This window comes from Hippopotamus amphibius, chromosome 16 (genome assembly GCF_030028045.1).
Source record: "Hippopotamus amphibius kiboko isolate mHipAmp2 chromosome 16, mHipAmp2.hap2, whole genome shotgun sequence".
Lineage (NCBI taxonomy): Eukaryota > Metazoa > Chordata > Mammalia > Artiodactyla > Hippopotamidae > Hippopotamus > Hippopotamus amphibius.
This window is the reverse complement of record NC_080201.1, coordinates 54,117,309-54,132,848: the sequence shown is the minus strand read 5'-3', so window position 1 is coordinate 54,132,848 and position 15,540 is coordinate 54,117,309. Positions and strand designations below refer to the sequence as shown.

The window sequence follows — 15,540 nt, the reverse complement described above, 5'->3', positions numbered from 1 at the left end:
TTGTCAGCCTTGGACTAGTCACGGCGCTTGGAAGTTGACGTGTCCGCCATTTTGGACCCATTTGGGTGTGATCCGTGTATGTTGTGTCCTCGGGCTATGTCATTGTTTCCGGGTGCCCTGTCCCCTTCCCTCCTGTTTCATCCCCCCCTCAGAGATTTTACTGCCATATTCGTATGAGAAGCAGAAGGGCATTGGTCCATCTTCTGTAGCTGCTTCAAGGTTGAGTAGGGGCGTTGACCCTGCCTGTCAGACAGTAAAAATCTCTGGATGCCGGATCTAGGGCCCGCAGGGGCAGGACAGCTCCTTGTTTTAAGTTGCTATGGGCTGGAATCCTCGAATAGCCATCATCTTGGTGTGGAGCTGTTGTAAGTGCTCCATAGCTTTTCTATGAACCTTCTTGAGGATGAAGCACTTTTTTTAAGAGGTGGCCAGAGTACAAAATATGTATAAATGACCAAAGACTTAAAAGGCATGGCTAAACATCGGATTACAGTGTAATTGATAAAGAAACTTGGTTACAAGAATCAGAATCACAAATGATCACATTTAACATAAATATTTCTATTTAAATACTTCTCTCTAAGCTACCTCCGGGGCCCTGGTCACTGCTATTCGCGCTGCCCTTAGATCTTATACACATGCTATTCCCCAGTGGGGTTTAAGAATGGGTCGTGTCGGCAAATCGAATGCAGACTGACAGGGTACATATAAACAATGCAAAAGGTATTTCTCTACTGAGAGAGAGAGTCCTCTCGGTGCCTCTGAGTTTAGGGGGTACTGCTTTTTGCCGGGATATTCCTGCCCAGGTCTTAACTTAATAGCCACGGGCGGGATGTCTTTGGCCAAGCCTGGACTCTCAATATTCCACACTCCAGGGTCACTAAGGCTTCTGTCTCAGCTTCAGATTCAATCTGTTCCTTTCCACTTTCTGTTAGAACCATAGTGGGGTTCCGTTGCCCCTCGAGAAACAGAGTGCCCCTATCTTGGTTAATAAATCCCTTCCTTTTAAAGGGATGTGCGAGTCAGGCACAAACAGAAGGGAATGTGCAGATGGCTGGCCGTTGACCTTGCACACAAGGGGCTCCAGGAACGTGTGCCCTTGGGTCTTCCCTGACAACCCCATTATGTATTTGTTATGATCGCTAAGGTTTCCAGCCCTTTGGGTTCAGACCGAGAAGACTGCACCAGTATCTATAAGAAATGCTGTCCTGTGGCCTGCCACGTCAGTGACCACCCGAGGCCCGACATTCGTTGTATAGATGGTATCCTTAGGTAGAGGCACTTTTGGCCTTGGGCCCCTACAGTCTTCTGATTGCAACACCATCAGTGGCTGAGGGGCCCCCATCGCTCTCTGGTATGTGGGGCTTTCCCTCTTCCAGTGCCCGGGCTGTTTGCAAAGGGCACATCGATTGCACTCGTTCCTCCAGTGCCCCTCTTGTCCACACAGGGCACACTGGCCTTGTGTGGGTACCCATGGGCCTTGTGGTCTGGCAGGGCCAGATTGGCCTGGCAAAGCCAGCCTTCCCGTTGGTGGTCTCTGAGCGGACAAAGCCAGTACAATCATGTGGGCCTTTTGCATATTTCTCTGGGTGCGTTCAGCCTTTTCAGCCATATCTCTATTATTGAAAACCGAATAAGGCAACTGGAGACAATCGCTCATTGGAGGCTGAGGACCCGCAGTTGCTTTCTGAATGTTGGGCCTGATGTCTGGGGCCGGCTGGGCTATGAAGGGCTTAGCCAAAAGGGCCCGTCCCTTGGGCGAGGAGGGATCCACGTTTGCATACTTCCTGGAAGCCTCCACTCGCCTCCTTTGGAAGGCTGCAGGCTTTTCATCCTGTGCCTGCTGGACCTCTCTCACCTTTTCATAATGAACAGGTTTTACTGTTTCTTCATACCCTCTGTGAAGCAGTTCATCATATGGTCCCATCTAGAGATCAGTAGAATTCACTCGGTAGTTCCACGGTGGGTTTGCTTCAGGATCAGTGTCATTCCCCTCCCGGTACAATGCATGGCCCTGTGGGGCTCTGGCCGCCAGTATTATAGGCTGCTTATCCTCAGGGGTGCAGCAGTGGGATAGGAAGGCCTGTCAGTCAGATCAGAAGAACGTACTAGTCGGGTAAACCCCTTTGCAATACGCTTAAGATTCTCAGAAAAACTTCCCAACCTGTCCTCTGCCTACTTAGATCAGACATTGAGAAAGGTACATGGACTCTTACTGTTCCTTGACTTCTATGAGAAACTTCTCTCAGAGGCAAAACGGCAGGGGCAGTTGGTTGGTAACATATCCTGCTGCGAGTGCTCCGTGGGCTAAGGATGGGCCCCTTGGGTAACTCAGGGTATGGAGAAGAGGTTCCTGAATATGGATGGGGCCTGTTTCCCTCCCTAGCGGTATCTTCCCCTGAGGTAACAGCCTTGGCTGGAGGAGGGGCTCCTGCATGTGGGGTGGTCTTTGTCCCAGCCAGATCTGCTGCTGGTATGGTGACCCCCCCGGGAAGTAGCTCCTCCCAGGGGACCTGGTGGAGCAGCGGCCTCTCCTTGTGGAGGCTTTGACCTTCAAATGGCCCAGTAGGGTAGATGGGTTAAAATGTCTTCTGTGTCTATATTAGAATTTTCCCTCCGAGCTACACACGGCTTAAATTCCTTTTGGGTCTTATTGTCTAAATACAGGGCCATGAACATTTGAACATATGGAAGCTCACTCCGTTTAAATTTCCTGCTACCATATAACTGTAACTGCAGTATAGTATCAGAGCTCCGGGACCTGTCTAGTGGGCACTTTTCTTGGCTTCCTAACTCACAGTGTGGCCAAAGCTGATGACTTAGCCTAACGAGTGTTTTTCTTTTTACTCCCCGTTGTCTGGATCGTTCCCAGCCCTGGAGGATGTGGCCCAGAGGGGTGCTGGTTGGGACGGATGCCCCCTGACCCATTGCAGACCCACACCTGAGATGATTCCTCCAACCTCCGTGCTAGCCACAGTGCCCCTCGTAAGTCACAGTCCAGCGTGCAGTGTGGTCCAGATTTGCTCTTCACGATTGTAGATGCTGTCCCTTGCCAGGCCGTCTCCCAAGCTGATGTTAGTGCCCAAAAAGTCATGGCAGAGAAACCGCACAGAAGACGTGCCCAGCGGGGTTGACGATGAGCGGGAGGTGGTCCAGCTATAAGCTGGGAATCAAGGGCAGCACCTCTGAGAGTCAGAGGGAGGGGAGTGAAAGCAATGAAAGGTGCACCTTGGAGAAGAAAGAAAGAGAGCCGGAATGAGCAAGGGTGCAGGAATGTCAGAGAAAAAACGCAGTGAAGTAACAGTTTTGTCCTGGCCCTGCTCCTGGATGTGTATAAGCATACAGGGTTGACCCGCTGTTCAAAAGTGAGCAGACATCAGCAGAGTGTCCTCCCCAGTATACCTGGCTCACGGCGTCCCACGAGCCTTTTAGGACCAAAACCTAACTCAATATTTTCTTACCTTATCACTGTCCACTTCATGGTCGCCAGCTGAAACCATGCACCTCACTTTGGGACTTGAGCTCACGTGCCAGGACTGAAACCTAGCCAATACCCAGATTGGGACTTGAACCCATGAGACCGGGACTCAAACCTGGCCAAAACCCGTGATCTTCCAACAGAGATCACACACCTGGTGTTCGGGCTTAATGAAGCTCAGGTTCTTTTTTGTTTTTTTTAACTTTTTATTTTTTTATTTTTTGCAATAAACTGCATATATTTAGAGTGTACAATTTGGTATCCCAATCTCCCAATTCATTCCCCCCCCAGCCCTCCCCGCTTTCCCCACTTGGTGTCCATATGTTTGTTCTCTACATCTGTGTCTCTATTTCTGCCTTGCAAACCGGTTGATCTGTACCATTTCTCTATAGTCCACGTATATGTGTTAATATACAATATTTGTTTTTCTCTTTCTGACTCACTTCACTCTGTACGACAGTCTCTAGGTCCATCCCTGTCTCTAGAAATGTCCCAGTTTCAGTGCTTTCTACAGCTGAGTAATATTCCATTGTATGTATGTACCACATCTTCTTTATCCATTCATCTGTTGATGGACATTTAGGTTGCTTCCACGTCCTGGCTATTCTCAACAGTGCTGCAGTGAACATTGGAGTGCATGTGTCTTTTTGAATGATGGTGTTCTGTGGTATATGCCCAGTAGTGGGATTGATGGGTCACATGGTAATTCTATTTTTAGTTTTGCACGGAACCTCCATACTGTTTTCCATAGCGGCTGTATCAATTTACATTCCCACCAGCAATGTAAGAGCGTTCCTTTTTCTCTACACCCTCTCCAGCAGTTACTGTTTGTCGATTTTCTGATGATGCCCATTCTGACTGGTGTGAGGTGATACGTCATTGTCATTTTGATTTGCATTTCTCTAATAATTAGTGATGTTGAGCAGCTTTTCCTGTGCCTCTTGACCATCTGTATGTCTTCTTTGGAGCAATGCCTATTTAGGTCTTCTGCCCATTTTTGGATTGGGTTGTTTGTTTTTGTGCTATTGAGCTGGATAAACTGTTTATATATTTTGGAGATTAGTCCTTTGTCTGTTGATTCCTTTGGGAATTTTTTTTCCCATTCTAAGGGTTGTCTTTTTGTCTTGCTTATAGTTTCCTTTGCTGTGCAGAAGCTTTGAAGTGTCATTAGGTGCCACTTATTTATTTTTGTTTTTATTTCCGTTATTCTAGGGGGTGGATCAGAAAAGATCTTGCTGTTATTTATGTCGAAGAGTGTTCTTCCTATGTTTTCCTCCAGGAGTTTTATAGTGTCTGGCCTTACATTTAGGTCTTTAATCCATTTGGAGTTTATTTTTGTGGATGGTGTTAGGAATTCTAATTTCGTTCTTTTGCATGTAGCTGTCCAGTTTTCCCAGCACCACTTATTGAAGAGGCTACCTTTTCTCCATTGTATGTCCTTGCCTCCTTTGTCATAGATTAGTTGACTGTAGTTTATCTCTGGGCTTTCTATCCTGTTCCATTGATCTATATTTCTGTTGTTGTGCCAGGACCATACTGTCTTGATCACTGTAGCCTTGTAGTATAGCCTGAAGTCGGGAAGCCTGATTCCACCAACTCTGTCTTTCCTTCTCAAGATTGCTTTGGCTTTTCGGGGTCTTTTGTGTTTCCATACAAATCGTAAAATGTCTTGTTCTAGTTCTGTGAAAAATGCCATTGGTCATTTGATCGGGATTGCATTGAATCTGTAAATTGCGTTCGGTAGAAGCTCAGGTTCTTGATGTCTCACCACAGAAAGAATTCAGTGAGAAACAAAGTGATAGGTAAGAAGTGTATTTAGGGATTTATTTTAGAGAGAAACACACTCCACAGATAGAGTGTGGGCCATCTCAGAAGGTGAGAAAGGCCTAGGGGTGGTTGCCTTTTAAATCATGACTTTGAAAGGGATTGAATGTTAGGCTCTGTGCAGGCAGCACGTTGCTCCTGAGGCATCTGTCTCTGGCAGCATCCAAGCAGAAATGACTGAGACTCCCTTGTGGACGGATCGCTGGCTGCCATCAGGGTGTGTTCCTGTGCACCTGCAGGCTGGAAGGCCCTTGAGGGCAGACATTCAAGGAAATGGATGGGGAATGTTGGCGTCGCCATCGCCAGAGGCAGAGGAGGTGCACACGCCTCCTCACCTTAGCTGAGTTTCCTACTTGTCTGGATAATGACAGAGAGACTTGTGTCCATTGAGGTGGGGAACCATGGAGACAGGTGAAACAAGGGTGGGTTGGCTCGCGGTGCTGTTTGGAGCAGTGAATAAAAAAGTAGAAATTCCATTGTGTGTGTGTGTTCCTTGGGGGTTCACAGAGGGAAAGAATGTGCTTTGGATGTTGACTAGAGCTGGAAGCGTAGGCTCCCAGGTCTGAGGGAGGAGGAGTCCAAGGGTAGGGACTCCTGGGTCCCCAGAGAGGAGAGACCGTGGGGGTCTGTGCAGGATAGAATGCCTTGGGCTGGATTGCAAAGACTTCATCTGAGTTTTTCCACCCTGGAGGGTGGGGTGGCCTAGTAACTGTCTAGGCCTGGGGCTGTGATGAGACACATCTCGGCCCTGGAACCAGCGTGGTCCATTCATGCCCCCCATCTGTTCAGCGTCTGTGCAGGCCTGCCCTTGGATTGTCGCTTCTCATTCTGACTCAAGAGGTGGACGGAGGACCTCTGGCCACTGGGACAGCTGCAAACATGATGGGGAGAGGCTTGACACGTGCCAATGTGTTGGGACTTCCTCTCTTGCTGCCCTGGGGACCCTGCCCCTGCCACCACCACCACACCAAGAAGTCCAGGCTGGGGAATTCCTGGCTGGTGCTGTGGTTAAGACTCAGCGCTGCCACTGCCAGGCCCAGGGTTCAACCCCTGGTTGGGGAACTAAGATCCCTCAAGCCCCAAAGTGCGGCAAAAAGAAGGAAAAAAAAGAAAGAAAACAAGAAAAACAAGAAGTCCAGGCTAACTTCCTGGGTGATCAGAGACATATGGCCCCGTCAGCCCTGACACCCAACCTTCTGAAAGAGAAGCGACTAGCTGACCAGCAGCTGAATCCCGCAGAGACCAACAAAACCATCACCCAGCTGAACTCAGACCAAATTGCCAACCCATAGAATGCGTTAAATACAAGGCAATTATTTTAAGCAAGTGAGGCTTGGAAGTATGTGGCAAAGGGTAACTGATACAGGCTTGTCCCCTCTCTCTGTGATGTGGTCTCTTTCTCTCCCTCAATGTGACTCAATGATTGAAATCTTAAGCTCTGACACTTTTTAGCTGCATGACTGCCAATGTGACATTCCCTCTCAGGGCCTCAGATTTTTCTGAAAACAGGGATGAGAATAATAGCGCCTATCCCATGGAGTAATCGTGAAGCCAAAATGAAAAACAGCCCCTAAGACAACATGGTGGCCATTCGTGCTGGGTGTGAAATGTGTCTGGCGGGGTGGGGTATTTGTGGGGCAATCGGGGACCCAAAGGCAGTACCTCGTCCCCTCCCCTTGGGGTTTCGTAGGGCCATGTGACCAGCTCCAGCTGGTGAGTTGTGGGAAGTCCCTTCTGGGTGGCAGCATTTCATCACCCATGTGAAACGGCCCTGGGCTCTCTGCTGTGCACAGAGACCAGCACTGTTCAACTTGGCGACTGCTCCACGATTCTGACGAGCAGAACGCCCTGTGGACGGTGCTAGACATGGAAGGTGAAGGATAAATCAGCCTTTCCTCAGTGGGTACTTCTGTAGCAACTACCACTCCTGTCCCTCCCGATGCAGGGGGTGTAGACGTGCCTGGTCCACTGATGTTGGCTTTGACCATATCATCTACCTTACTCTGCAGGACATGAGCGCCCGCGACCTCGGCAGGGGCCCTTGGTGCACCTGGTTTCTGTGCCCCTGTGATGAGCCATGAGAAGGACATTAGCCAGGGAGCCACGGATCCCAGAAGAGTGTGGAACCCCATGCAGGACGGGAAACCCCTCCCACGCTGGAGCCAAACCCACCAAAGCACAGCCAGAAGCAGAGCCGCCCCGGCCACCTGCAGACCCTTGCAAAGGAGGATGATCATTGTTCCAAGTCTCAGTTTGGGGATGGTTTGTTATACGAGCATTCCTACAGCATGAATTGGCTACGACAACTCCGTTGCTTTTAACCACGGAGATTAGGGACTTGATGGTTACTGTAGCGTAATCGAGTCTGTCCTGATTGATGCCAGGGTCGAGCACCTTGCCAACTCATGGCCACTCAGGACGTGGCAGCTATTAGGATGATAACTATTTGGCCAGACATATTGTCCCAGGACCAAGGCTGTCTTTAAGGTGCTAGGCACTGCGCTCAGTACTGTTTTCGTGTTTTTTCCTTTGACGCCTCAGACAGTCCTCTGCAGTTACAGCTGTTAACATCCACACTTTACAAACATGGAAACCGAGGCAAAAAGAGGGAGAGATGAACCAGGAGAGGTGAGCATGGACTCTGGAGTCTGCCCCTCCCTAGCTCTTTGACCCAAGGCAAGTGACACCACAATCCGTGCCTCAGTTTTTTTCCTCTGTAAATGGGGAGAATACTTTGGATTTCACGGACTTGTTGTGATTATGAAATCAGGTACCGCATGGAAAACACTTAGCGGGGGGACCCGACAGGGCGTAATCCCTTAACAACAGGTAGAGTCTTCCCTCTCTCGCATCCAAAGAGGGGGTTCACAAGGGTTGAGAGCCCTCCTTTTGCGTCCCCCTCCCCGAAATGCATCACATCACAAGGACTCAGGCTTGCTCTGTTCACTTGTTTAATATATTGGCAGATGGGAAGCTGTAGCTGAGAAGAAATGGAGACCAAACGGCACTTAAGCCTCAGTTCTTTACTTCGCCTTGCCAGAAGGCTGGGAGTCTGGAGGACAGTTAGCCCGGGTGATGGTGTAGATACGAGAGGCTGAGGGCACCAGGGTCCCAGGCTTGGTGTGGCAGGCATTCTCTGTAGCACAGCCCTGAGTAGCAAATATGATACCTGTGGGGGGAGAGGGATGGCAGGGTCCAGTCAGCACCTCAAACCCTCCCTCCTCATGACCCAGGGGTCATCCCCCTGCCACCTCCTCACGCAGTTCTCTGGAGCCACTCTCTCCCCTAGAAGCTGGAAGTATGAGCCTCCAGTTCTGGGAGCCTCCGTGTCCCCTCCTCCAGAAATCCAGGTGCCGCTCACCCGTCTGCACTTTGCCAGTGAATGCAGCACAGCGGCTTTCCTTGCCAACACAGGGCACTTGCTGAGTCGAAGAGCATGTTTCCTTGAAGTGGGCGATGCAGGTAGGGCACTGGAGGCCATTCTCTGTCCGATTGTTCTGGGGAGCTGGGGAGGAGGGTGGAGTGTAAGGTATAAGGGAGGATAACCCCTTCCCAACCTCACAACGACCCAGAGGACAGCAGCAGCTAATGGACACTGTGTTTCAGAAGTGAGGAACCTGGGGCCCAGAGCAAGGAAGATGCTTGAGCAGTGTTACCACCCGGGTCAGTGGCGGGTGCTCACAGCAGGCTCTCGGGCCAGGCAGGAAGGGACTCTGGATGTGGGGCTGAGCGGGCACTCACCAGGCACGGGATCGCGGTTGCAGGCGTCGCCCTGGCAGCAGCGTGTGTTGGACACCGCGTAGTTCTCAGGGTCCATGGTGATGGAGAGGAATTCCGAGCTGCAGGCGCTGGACTTCATGCACCCCTTGTAGGTGTTCACCGACCGGTGTCCCTCTGCAGGATGGCACGATGCGGGGAGGGCTCAGGGCCCCTGGCCTGGACCCCAGCTCCTGGGTCTCTCCCAACGTTATAGCTGTCGCAGCCCCCTGCTGTCTAGGGAGGTCTCTTCCAGCCCCTCAGATTCAGACCCCCTTATCTGCCTGGAGCATGGTGTGGACGGTTTATTAGGTCTGTCCCAGCCACAGCCTTCCTCCTCCCCACCGTATGGTGGTCTCTTCCAGCCCTAGATTTTCCCCTCTTCACCCCACAGAAGGGTGTGTGTTCCCAGCTTCCTCCCACTGCTGCGGGGTCCCATCTCCCTCCTGTGTAAGCCCGGGTGGTCTCTTCAAGGCTTTCACGACCTTCCTCCCCCCGCCAACCCTTGCAGATGAGTGGGACAGCGTGCAATCTTCTATCCCAACTTCCTCACACACCCCCTCCAGTCGGGGTGGTTCCTTCCTGCACTCAACCAGGGCCTCACCTCCTGTCACATCCTTCATTCATCAGCTGCTCTGCGCCCACCATCTTCCTTTACCTAAGGGTGTCTGGGTCTATTTCAGCCTTGAATGAACCCCCTGCCAGCAGTGGTTTCTTCCTTTGCCCCCCTTCTCCCCCATCCTCCCTCAGGTCTGCGACCGTCCCTTCCATTTTAAGTCCTGCCGCTCCTTCCTCATGTACTCATGTGTCTCCCCAGTGGCCCATTTCCATTTCTCTGCGATGATTTGCTCCATATCTTCCCTGTCCTTTCTGTCCATTTCTATCTCTCCCTCTACCCAAATATCACTTCTCTACCTCCTGTCAGCTATGGTCTCTTCCAGCCCACATCCCTGAGGGATCCCTCCCTCCCCAAATGGTCAACCTGATCCCATTCCTTGCAGCCCACTCCATTCTCTTCCTTCTCCTCTACACCCGCCTCCCCCAGCCCCTGGTATATTAGATTTCCCCCTCTGGCTATTTCTCTCTGGTCCCCCCCACCCCAACCCTGTGTGTTCCTTTCCCAATCCCCTCCTGCCTAAGAAAGTCTCTATATCTGCCCCTCCCTGCCCCCCATTGCCTCTTTGGAACCTCATTTTCAGAAATCCAGGAGACCAGTTGTTTCTGTCGTTCCCTCGGATTCTCTTCCCTGCATTCACCTCGAGACGTCCCTCTTTCCTGCCCCCTCACCACTTGAAGGTTCCTCCCAACCCACGGTGGTATCTGGTACCCTGAAGGCACACCGCCCTCCCCAGATCTGACAACACTCCCGGCCCTCTTACTTCTGCTGGTCTCAGCCACGGTGACCACGCAGGAGTCCTGGTCAGGGTCGCACGTCTGCACATTTCCACTGCACGTGAGTCCGGAGCCTGTACACACCTCACAGCTTAGTGGATATCCTGCAGTGCAGAGAGCGGGGCTCTAGTCAAGGGTGCTGTGGTCTGCAGACCAAGACTTCCAAGCCCAGAGCGGGATGGGCAGTGACGGGGTGTGGGGCGGGGGTATGTGTCTGGGGGAGGAGGGACGGGTGTCCCCCTGAGTGTTCTTGGCTGGGGCATTGACCGCGGTCCCGGGAACTGTCCGAAGCTCCTCCAGTAGGGATACTGTGCCTTCAGGGTTGGGAAGCCATTCCTCCAGGGAGCAACTTTACCTAACTACAAGGCTAGGGACTTTGGACACTAGGGTCCTCTGAGAAAGCTTGGGGACAGGGAGGGGGCCTGGTGAATGTTTCCATGGACTTCTGTGAAGCTTCAGGCCCAGCTGGTTCTCGCAACTGGAACCCTCTTCCTTGTAGGTCCCAGGCGTAGGTCTCACAGTCAGTAGGAGCCCAGGCAGGGGGACCTGAGGCTGGGATCAGCATCCCAGGTCAAGAAGGGAGAGCAAGGACCAGGAGGGCAAGGTCATGGACTCCTTGGTCCTGAGACAGGAGGCAACTGGGTCCTGGGGAAAGTGGGTCTGGCCTGAACTCCTGCATCAAAGGGTGGAGGACACCGGGGATCCGAACTGCCTAGAGTCCTGGGAGAAAGGAAATCTCCCCTGCTCCTCAGTTGTTTTTTAAAAGATTTCCCTTTCTAATCATACCCTCTTCTGATTTTCCACAATTCAGTTTTTGTTTTGTTTTGGCCATGCTGCTTGGCATGCAGGATGTTAGTTCCCCCACCAGGGATTGAAGGCATACCCCTGGTATTGGAAGCATAGAATCTTGAACACTGGCCCAGATGTCTTATTTTAAGACCCTTCCTTGGGGACAGGGGACACAGAGCCCATGACACCGCTCCTTTATCCGGGATTCACAAACACACAAGATTTTGAGCTATTTATTCTTCCCTTGCCGCCCCAGGCCTTCTCTCCTTTACCCTGTGCCTTCCCCGTGAATCTGAATCCCCAGGACACCTCCTCTTTCCCCATCCTCCCTGCAGGACCTTGCTGAATGCTCTGAGGGTCCCAGGAGCCCAGGCCCCTCGTTCCTTACCTAGACCCAGGAGGGTGCAGAGCAGCGCGGAGGCCAGCAGGAAGGTCTGGGGTTTCATGCAAGTCCTCATGATGGATGAGCGAGTGAGTCTGCAGTTCCAGGTCCCCAGCTCTTCTTATAGGAAGCTGAGGAGGGGCGGGTCTGGCCCCACCTTACCCTTAGGGTGAGAAAGAAGTGATGTCAGATCTGGGGCAGGTGTCTGCAGCTGTGGGTTGGGGAGGCAGATCCAGAATCTGCAAGGGACATGGGCCTCTTGTGCCCAGCCCCCTCTTCCATGGGGACTTGAGGAGTCTGGGCCTCCAGCCCTCTCCTCCATCAGGAGCCAGAAGGTGACTTGCCCATTTTCTCACATTCCCACCACTTCCTACCCCCGTGCCCCGTTCTATTTTCTGGCCTGAAGCCCAAGATCAGAATCAGGTCTTTAGATTCCCTGTAGGGTAGAGCACCTGCTGGGACTGAGATACCCTTCCCACTCTTCCCGACGAGGTGCCCAGCATGGGTGGGGCCCTAGCTGGTAGGGCGCAGCGTGGCCAGGCTTGTTCTGTGGGGGCATGCTTGGCTCCTACTCCCTTTTCTGTGTGTGGGCTGTCTCCAGCTCCGACCCCACCCCAAGAGGCACTTCTGGGTCTCTCAGGGAGTGAAGAGAGGGGTGCTTGTAATAGGGCAGCGATGGGCATGGCACGAGACAGGTGCCCACAGGTCACATTGGAAACCTGAGGCATGGTTGGAAGCACTGAAACCTGGGTATGTGTGTCTGGTTTCGGCACATGCATTGTGGGTTTTGTTGGTTTTTTAAAGATTTTTTTTGCTGCGGATCACTTTTTTTAAAGTCTTTATTGACTTTGTTACAATATTGGTTTTGTTTTTTATGTTTTGGTATTTTGGCCCTGAGGCATGTGGGATCTTACCTTCTTGACCAGGGATGAAAGCCGCACCCCCTGCTCTGGAAGGCAAAGTCCTAAACCAGTGGACGTCCAGGGAAGTCGCCATTGTGTTTCATTCATTTCTTTACCCACTCTGTCCGCCTTAGGCATAAGCTTGAGAGATCAGACATTGTGTGTGTGGGGGGGGGGGGGGGGGGGTGGAGCGGGGACGTGGGGGGAAGAGGGGTATGGGCAGGGTAGCCAGTAAGCAGTGCAGGAGAGCCTGTTGCGATAGGCTCCAGGCTCCCTACAAATATGCACTCAGGTTTGCTGGCCTCTTGCTTTCCAGGCTTCAGCTGGGGCAGTGAGGGAGGCGAATTTCTTCTGGGGACCAATCCTGGAAGCGCCCCTCTTGCTAGGCGCCCAGAAAGCCTAGCGCGAAAGTCACCAGGAGGAGGGGCTCCAGAGCGGTTTGGTCGGAGGGAGGCGGGAAAGCTCGTTGCTAGGCAACTCAGCTCTGCTTGCCTTTTGCCAGAAAGATGCCCTGGGCGTGCGCAGTGTGGACGCGACCTGCGGCTCGCTGCAGTTTGAAAGGCGCAAGCCTCATGCGTCTGCGCGTTGTTGCCCGCGCGGGGCACACCCCTGTGTGCGCCTTGAACTCAGACTCTCCCGTGCCTTGGTCTTACGACGTCCATGACGTTGAGATGCCGGAGATCGGCCTCCGCCATGTGGTGTCCTGCAGGAGCCAGGACTCGGTGAGGGACTGGCGTGGGGGTTGGGGGAGGGGGGTTGCGAGACGTAAGGGAAGTCGTGAGGGGCGCTGCGAGAACTTTTGGAGTCTGAAAGGTGTTGAGCAATAATCAGTATCGCGGCTGCAAAGACACAAGAGCTTTATGTGGGGTGTTAGGAATTGCAATTCGGGAGACACAGGTGCCCGTCAAACTGAAAGAGTGTTGGGGGAGAGAGTCGGGGCTTATGAGGACACAGGTCACCAGGTGGTTAAAGTTGTCTAGATGGACTGTAATTGACTGTGATACACGTGAAATATTTGGCTTTGAAGAAGAGGCTGTGGTGAGTTACTTTCCGGTCAGGGCCCAATACGATGCCTGTGTTAATGCAAAGATCAGATTCCATCTGGGCTGAGACCTGCATGGTCACAATTCCTCAGTGGCCTCCCAGCTCCGCTTTAGAGGGCCCTGTGAGCAATACCTACTTCCTTTTGATTTTCCTTTCACAAAAGGGACTTTGTGGAATTCTAAGGAGGGTCATGGGAGAATTTCTCAGAGGCCATAAGGGAATTCTGGAGGCATGCGGAATAGAGGACCTTCCAGACAGAACAGGAGGGAGGATAGGAGAGCTTCCTTGGAGGGACTGGAGGTGAATTTCCAGGGGAAAATGCTGTAGGGGACTCAAGGCAGAGTGTGGGGGAATGAATAGGGCAACTGACATCTGGGGGATCTCAGAGGGCTGGGAGAACTCAAAAGGATAATGTGAGAGCTGGGGACGTAGCTCTCATCTCTGGCCTCTAACTTTGCTTTTCCTACTCTTTTCTCCAGACCTACTGTGCAGAAAACCTTCTCAAGGCAGACACGTACCGAAAATGGCGGGCAGGCAAGGCGGGCGAGAAGACCATCTCTGTGGTGCTCCAGGTGCTTCTACCCCTCCCCCCCCATCTCCTTCATAGGAGTCTGGAGACCCAGGGTGCAGCCTGTGCTCTGCAGTTAAGTGGCAGTGAGTTGAGGCACTTTGCCTTTGGGCGTCAGCTTCCTCAGCTGGAAATGAGCAGTGTGCCCCTGTGGCCCTTAGCCGAGGCGAAAGGTGATCCCGGGGCTTGGCCGGGGATGAATGGATGTGTGGCCCAAGTTGGTTGCCGCTACTTTGAGGACCTCAGTTTCCTCCGCTGGAACAGAGTGCATCATTGCCACGTATCCTGTGTTCTGAAGTCACAGGGCTCTGGGCTGGGAGGTGTCTCCGGTCATCTAAGCCAATCCAGCTCATTTTATTTAGTTTTCCTTTTTAAACTCTTTATTTATTTGGCTGGGCCAGGTCTGAGTTGTGGCATGTGGGCTCTTAGTTGCCGCATACGGGCTCTAGTTTCCTGACCAGGGATCGAAGCCTGGCCCCTTGCATTGGGAGCGTGGAGTCTTAACCACTGGAGCACCAGGGAAGTCCCCAGTTCACCTCATTTGCAAGGTGGGGAACCTGGGGCAAAGGGAAGCGCAAAGTGATGTGGCCAGTCTAGCTTTCTACGTGTGGAGTGCTGAGTGCTTTGGTACATGCTCTGTGGAGTTGGAGGGCGGCAAAGGGGAATGGGTAGTTTCACCCAAGATGGTTACAGAATTCCAAACAGGCCGTTCCTGTCAGGCAGTAGAAACTGGTGGGAGAAGCGAGCTCAGTGTGCTGCCAAGCACGTGCTGTTTGCCAGGTGCCCGCCTGGGTGTTTGACCTGCATGACCTGGCTGTTCATGGAGTCAGAGGATGTAGGGACTGTTATCACCACTAACCAATGGCGCTGCCGAGACTTGAACCCATTGTGGGTGCTCGTAGCCACTTTGCCATGCTGCCTTGTGTTCCTGTGTTGGCTTTCTGCTTTTGGCCACATTCCTCGCTTCTGAGTGTAGAGGTGTTTGGGGACAAGGCTTCCCTGATTGTGTTAAACATATTATTGTCTCTCTCTTGCCCAGTGAACTGTCAGTGAAAAAGTTTGGGTTCACAGAAGCTTTTGAGAAGTAGAGAGAAGGTGAGAATTGTCTTCCCAGGAAAAATACACAGACCCACAAGATTTTCGGAGTGAATTGAGGAGTTTAAATATCTCCTAGGTCCCTAACATAGTAAGAATAATGAGTGCTGACATTGATTCAACCTTACACTGCCCAGGAATTCCCTGGTGGTCCAGTGTTTGGCACACTGTGTTCCAAGGGCCCGGGTTCCATCCCTGATCAGGCAACTAACACCCCACAAGCTGCACGGTGTGGCAGGAAAAAAAAAGATTCCCATTGCTAGTCACCATTCTAAACACCTCACATGAGTTAATTCATTGAATCTTCAAG

The 15,540-nt window shown here is 52.1% G+C and overlaps 1 protein-coding gene across 1 annotated transcript; it reads right to left on the bottom strand.

The window, feature by feature from the left end:
• Positions 1 to 8,325: 8,325 nt before the first annotated feature.
• On the bottom strand, positions 8,326 to 11,697 carry LOC130837955 (phospholipase A2 inhibitor and Ly6/PLAUR domain-containing protein-like). Its single transcript, XM_057710677.1, has 5 exons — positions 11,628 to 11,697; positions 10,438 to 10,554; positions 9,044 to 9,196; positions 8,664 to 8,807; positions 8,326 to 8,471 (listed from the first exon to the last, which is right to left on the bottom strand). The coding sequence occupies exons 1-5, from the start codon at positions 11,695 to 11,697 to the stop codon at positions 8,326 to 8,328; spliced, it is 630 nt and encodes a 209-aa protein (XP_057566660.1).
• Positions 11,698 to 15,540: the final 3,843 nt, after the last annotated feature.

Coding starts and splice junctions, on each gene's coding strand:
- LOC130837955 (XM_057710677.1), bottom strand. CDS start 11,697: ATGAGGACTTGCATGAAACCCCAGACCTTCCTGCTGGCCTCCGCGCTG. Junction 8,808..9,043: donor CAACCGCGATCCCGTGCCTG/GTGAGTGCCCGC, acceptor CCTCCTCCCCAG/CTCCCCAGAACAATCGGACA. Junction 8,472..8,663: donor CACTGGCAAAGTGCAGACGG/GTGAGCGGCACC, acceptor CTCCCCCCACAG/GTATCATATTTGCTACTCAG.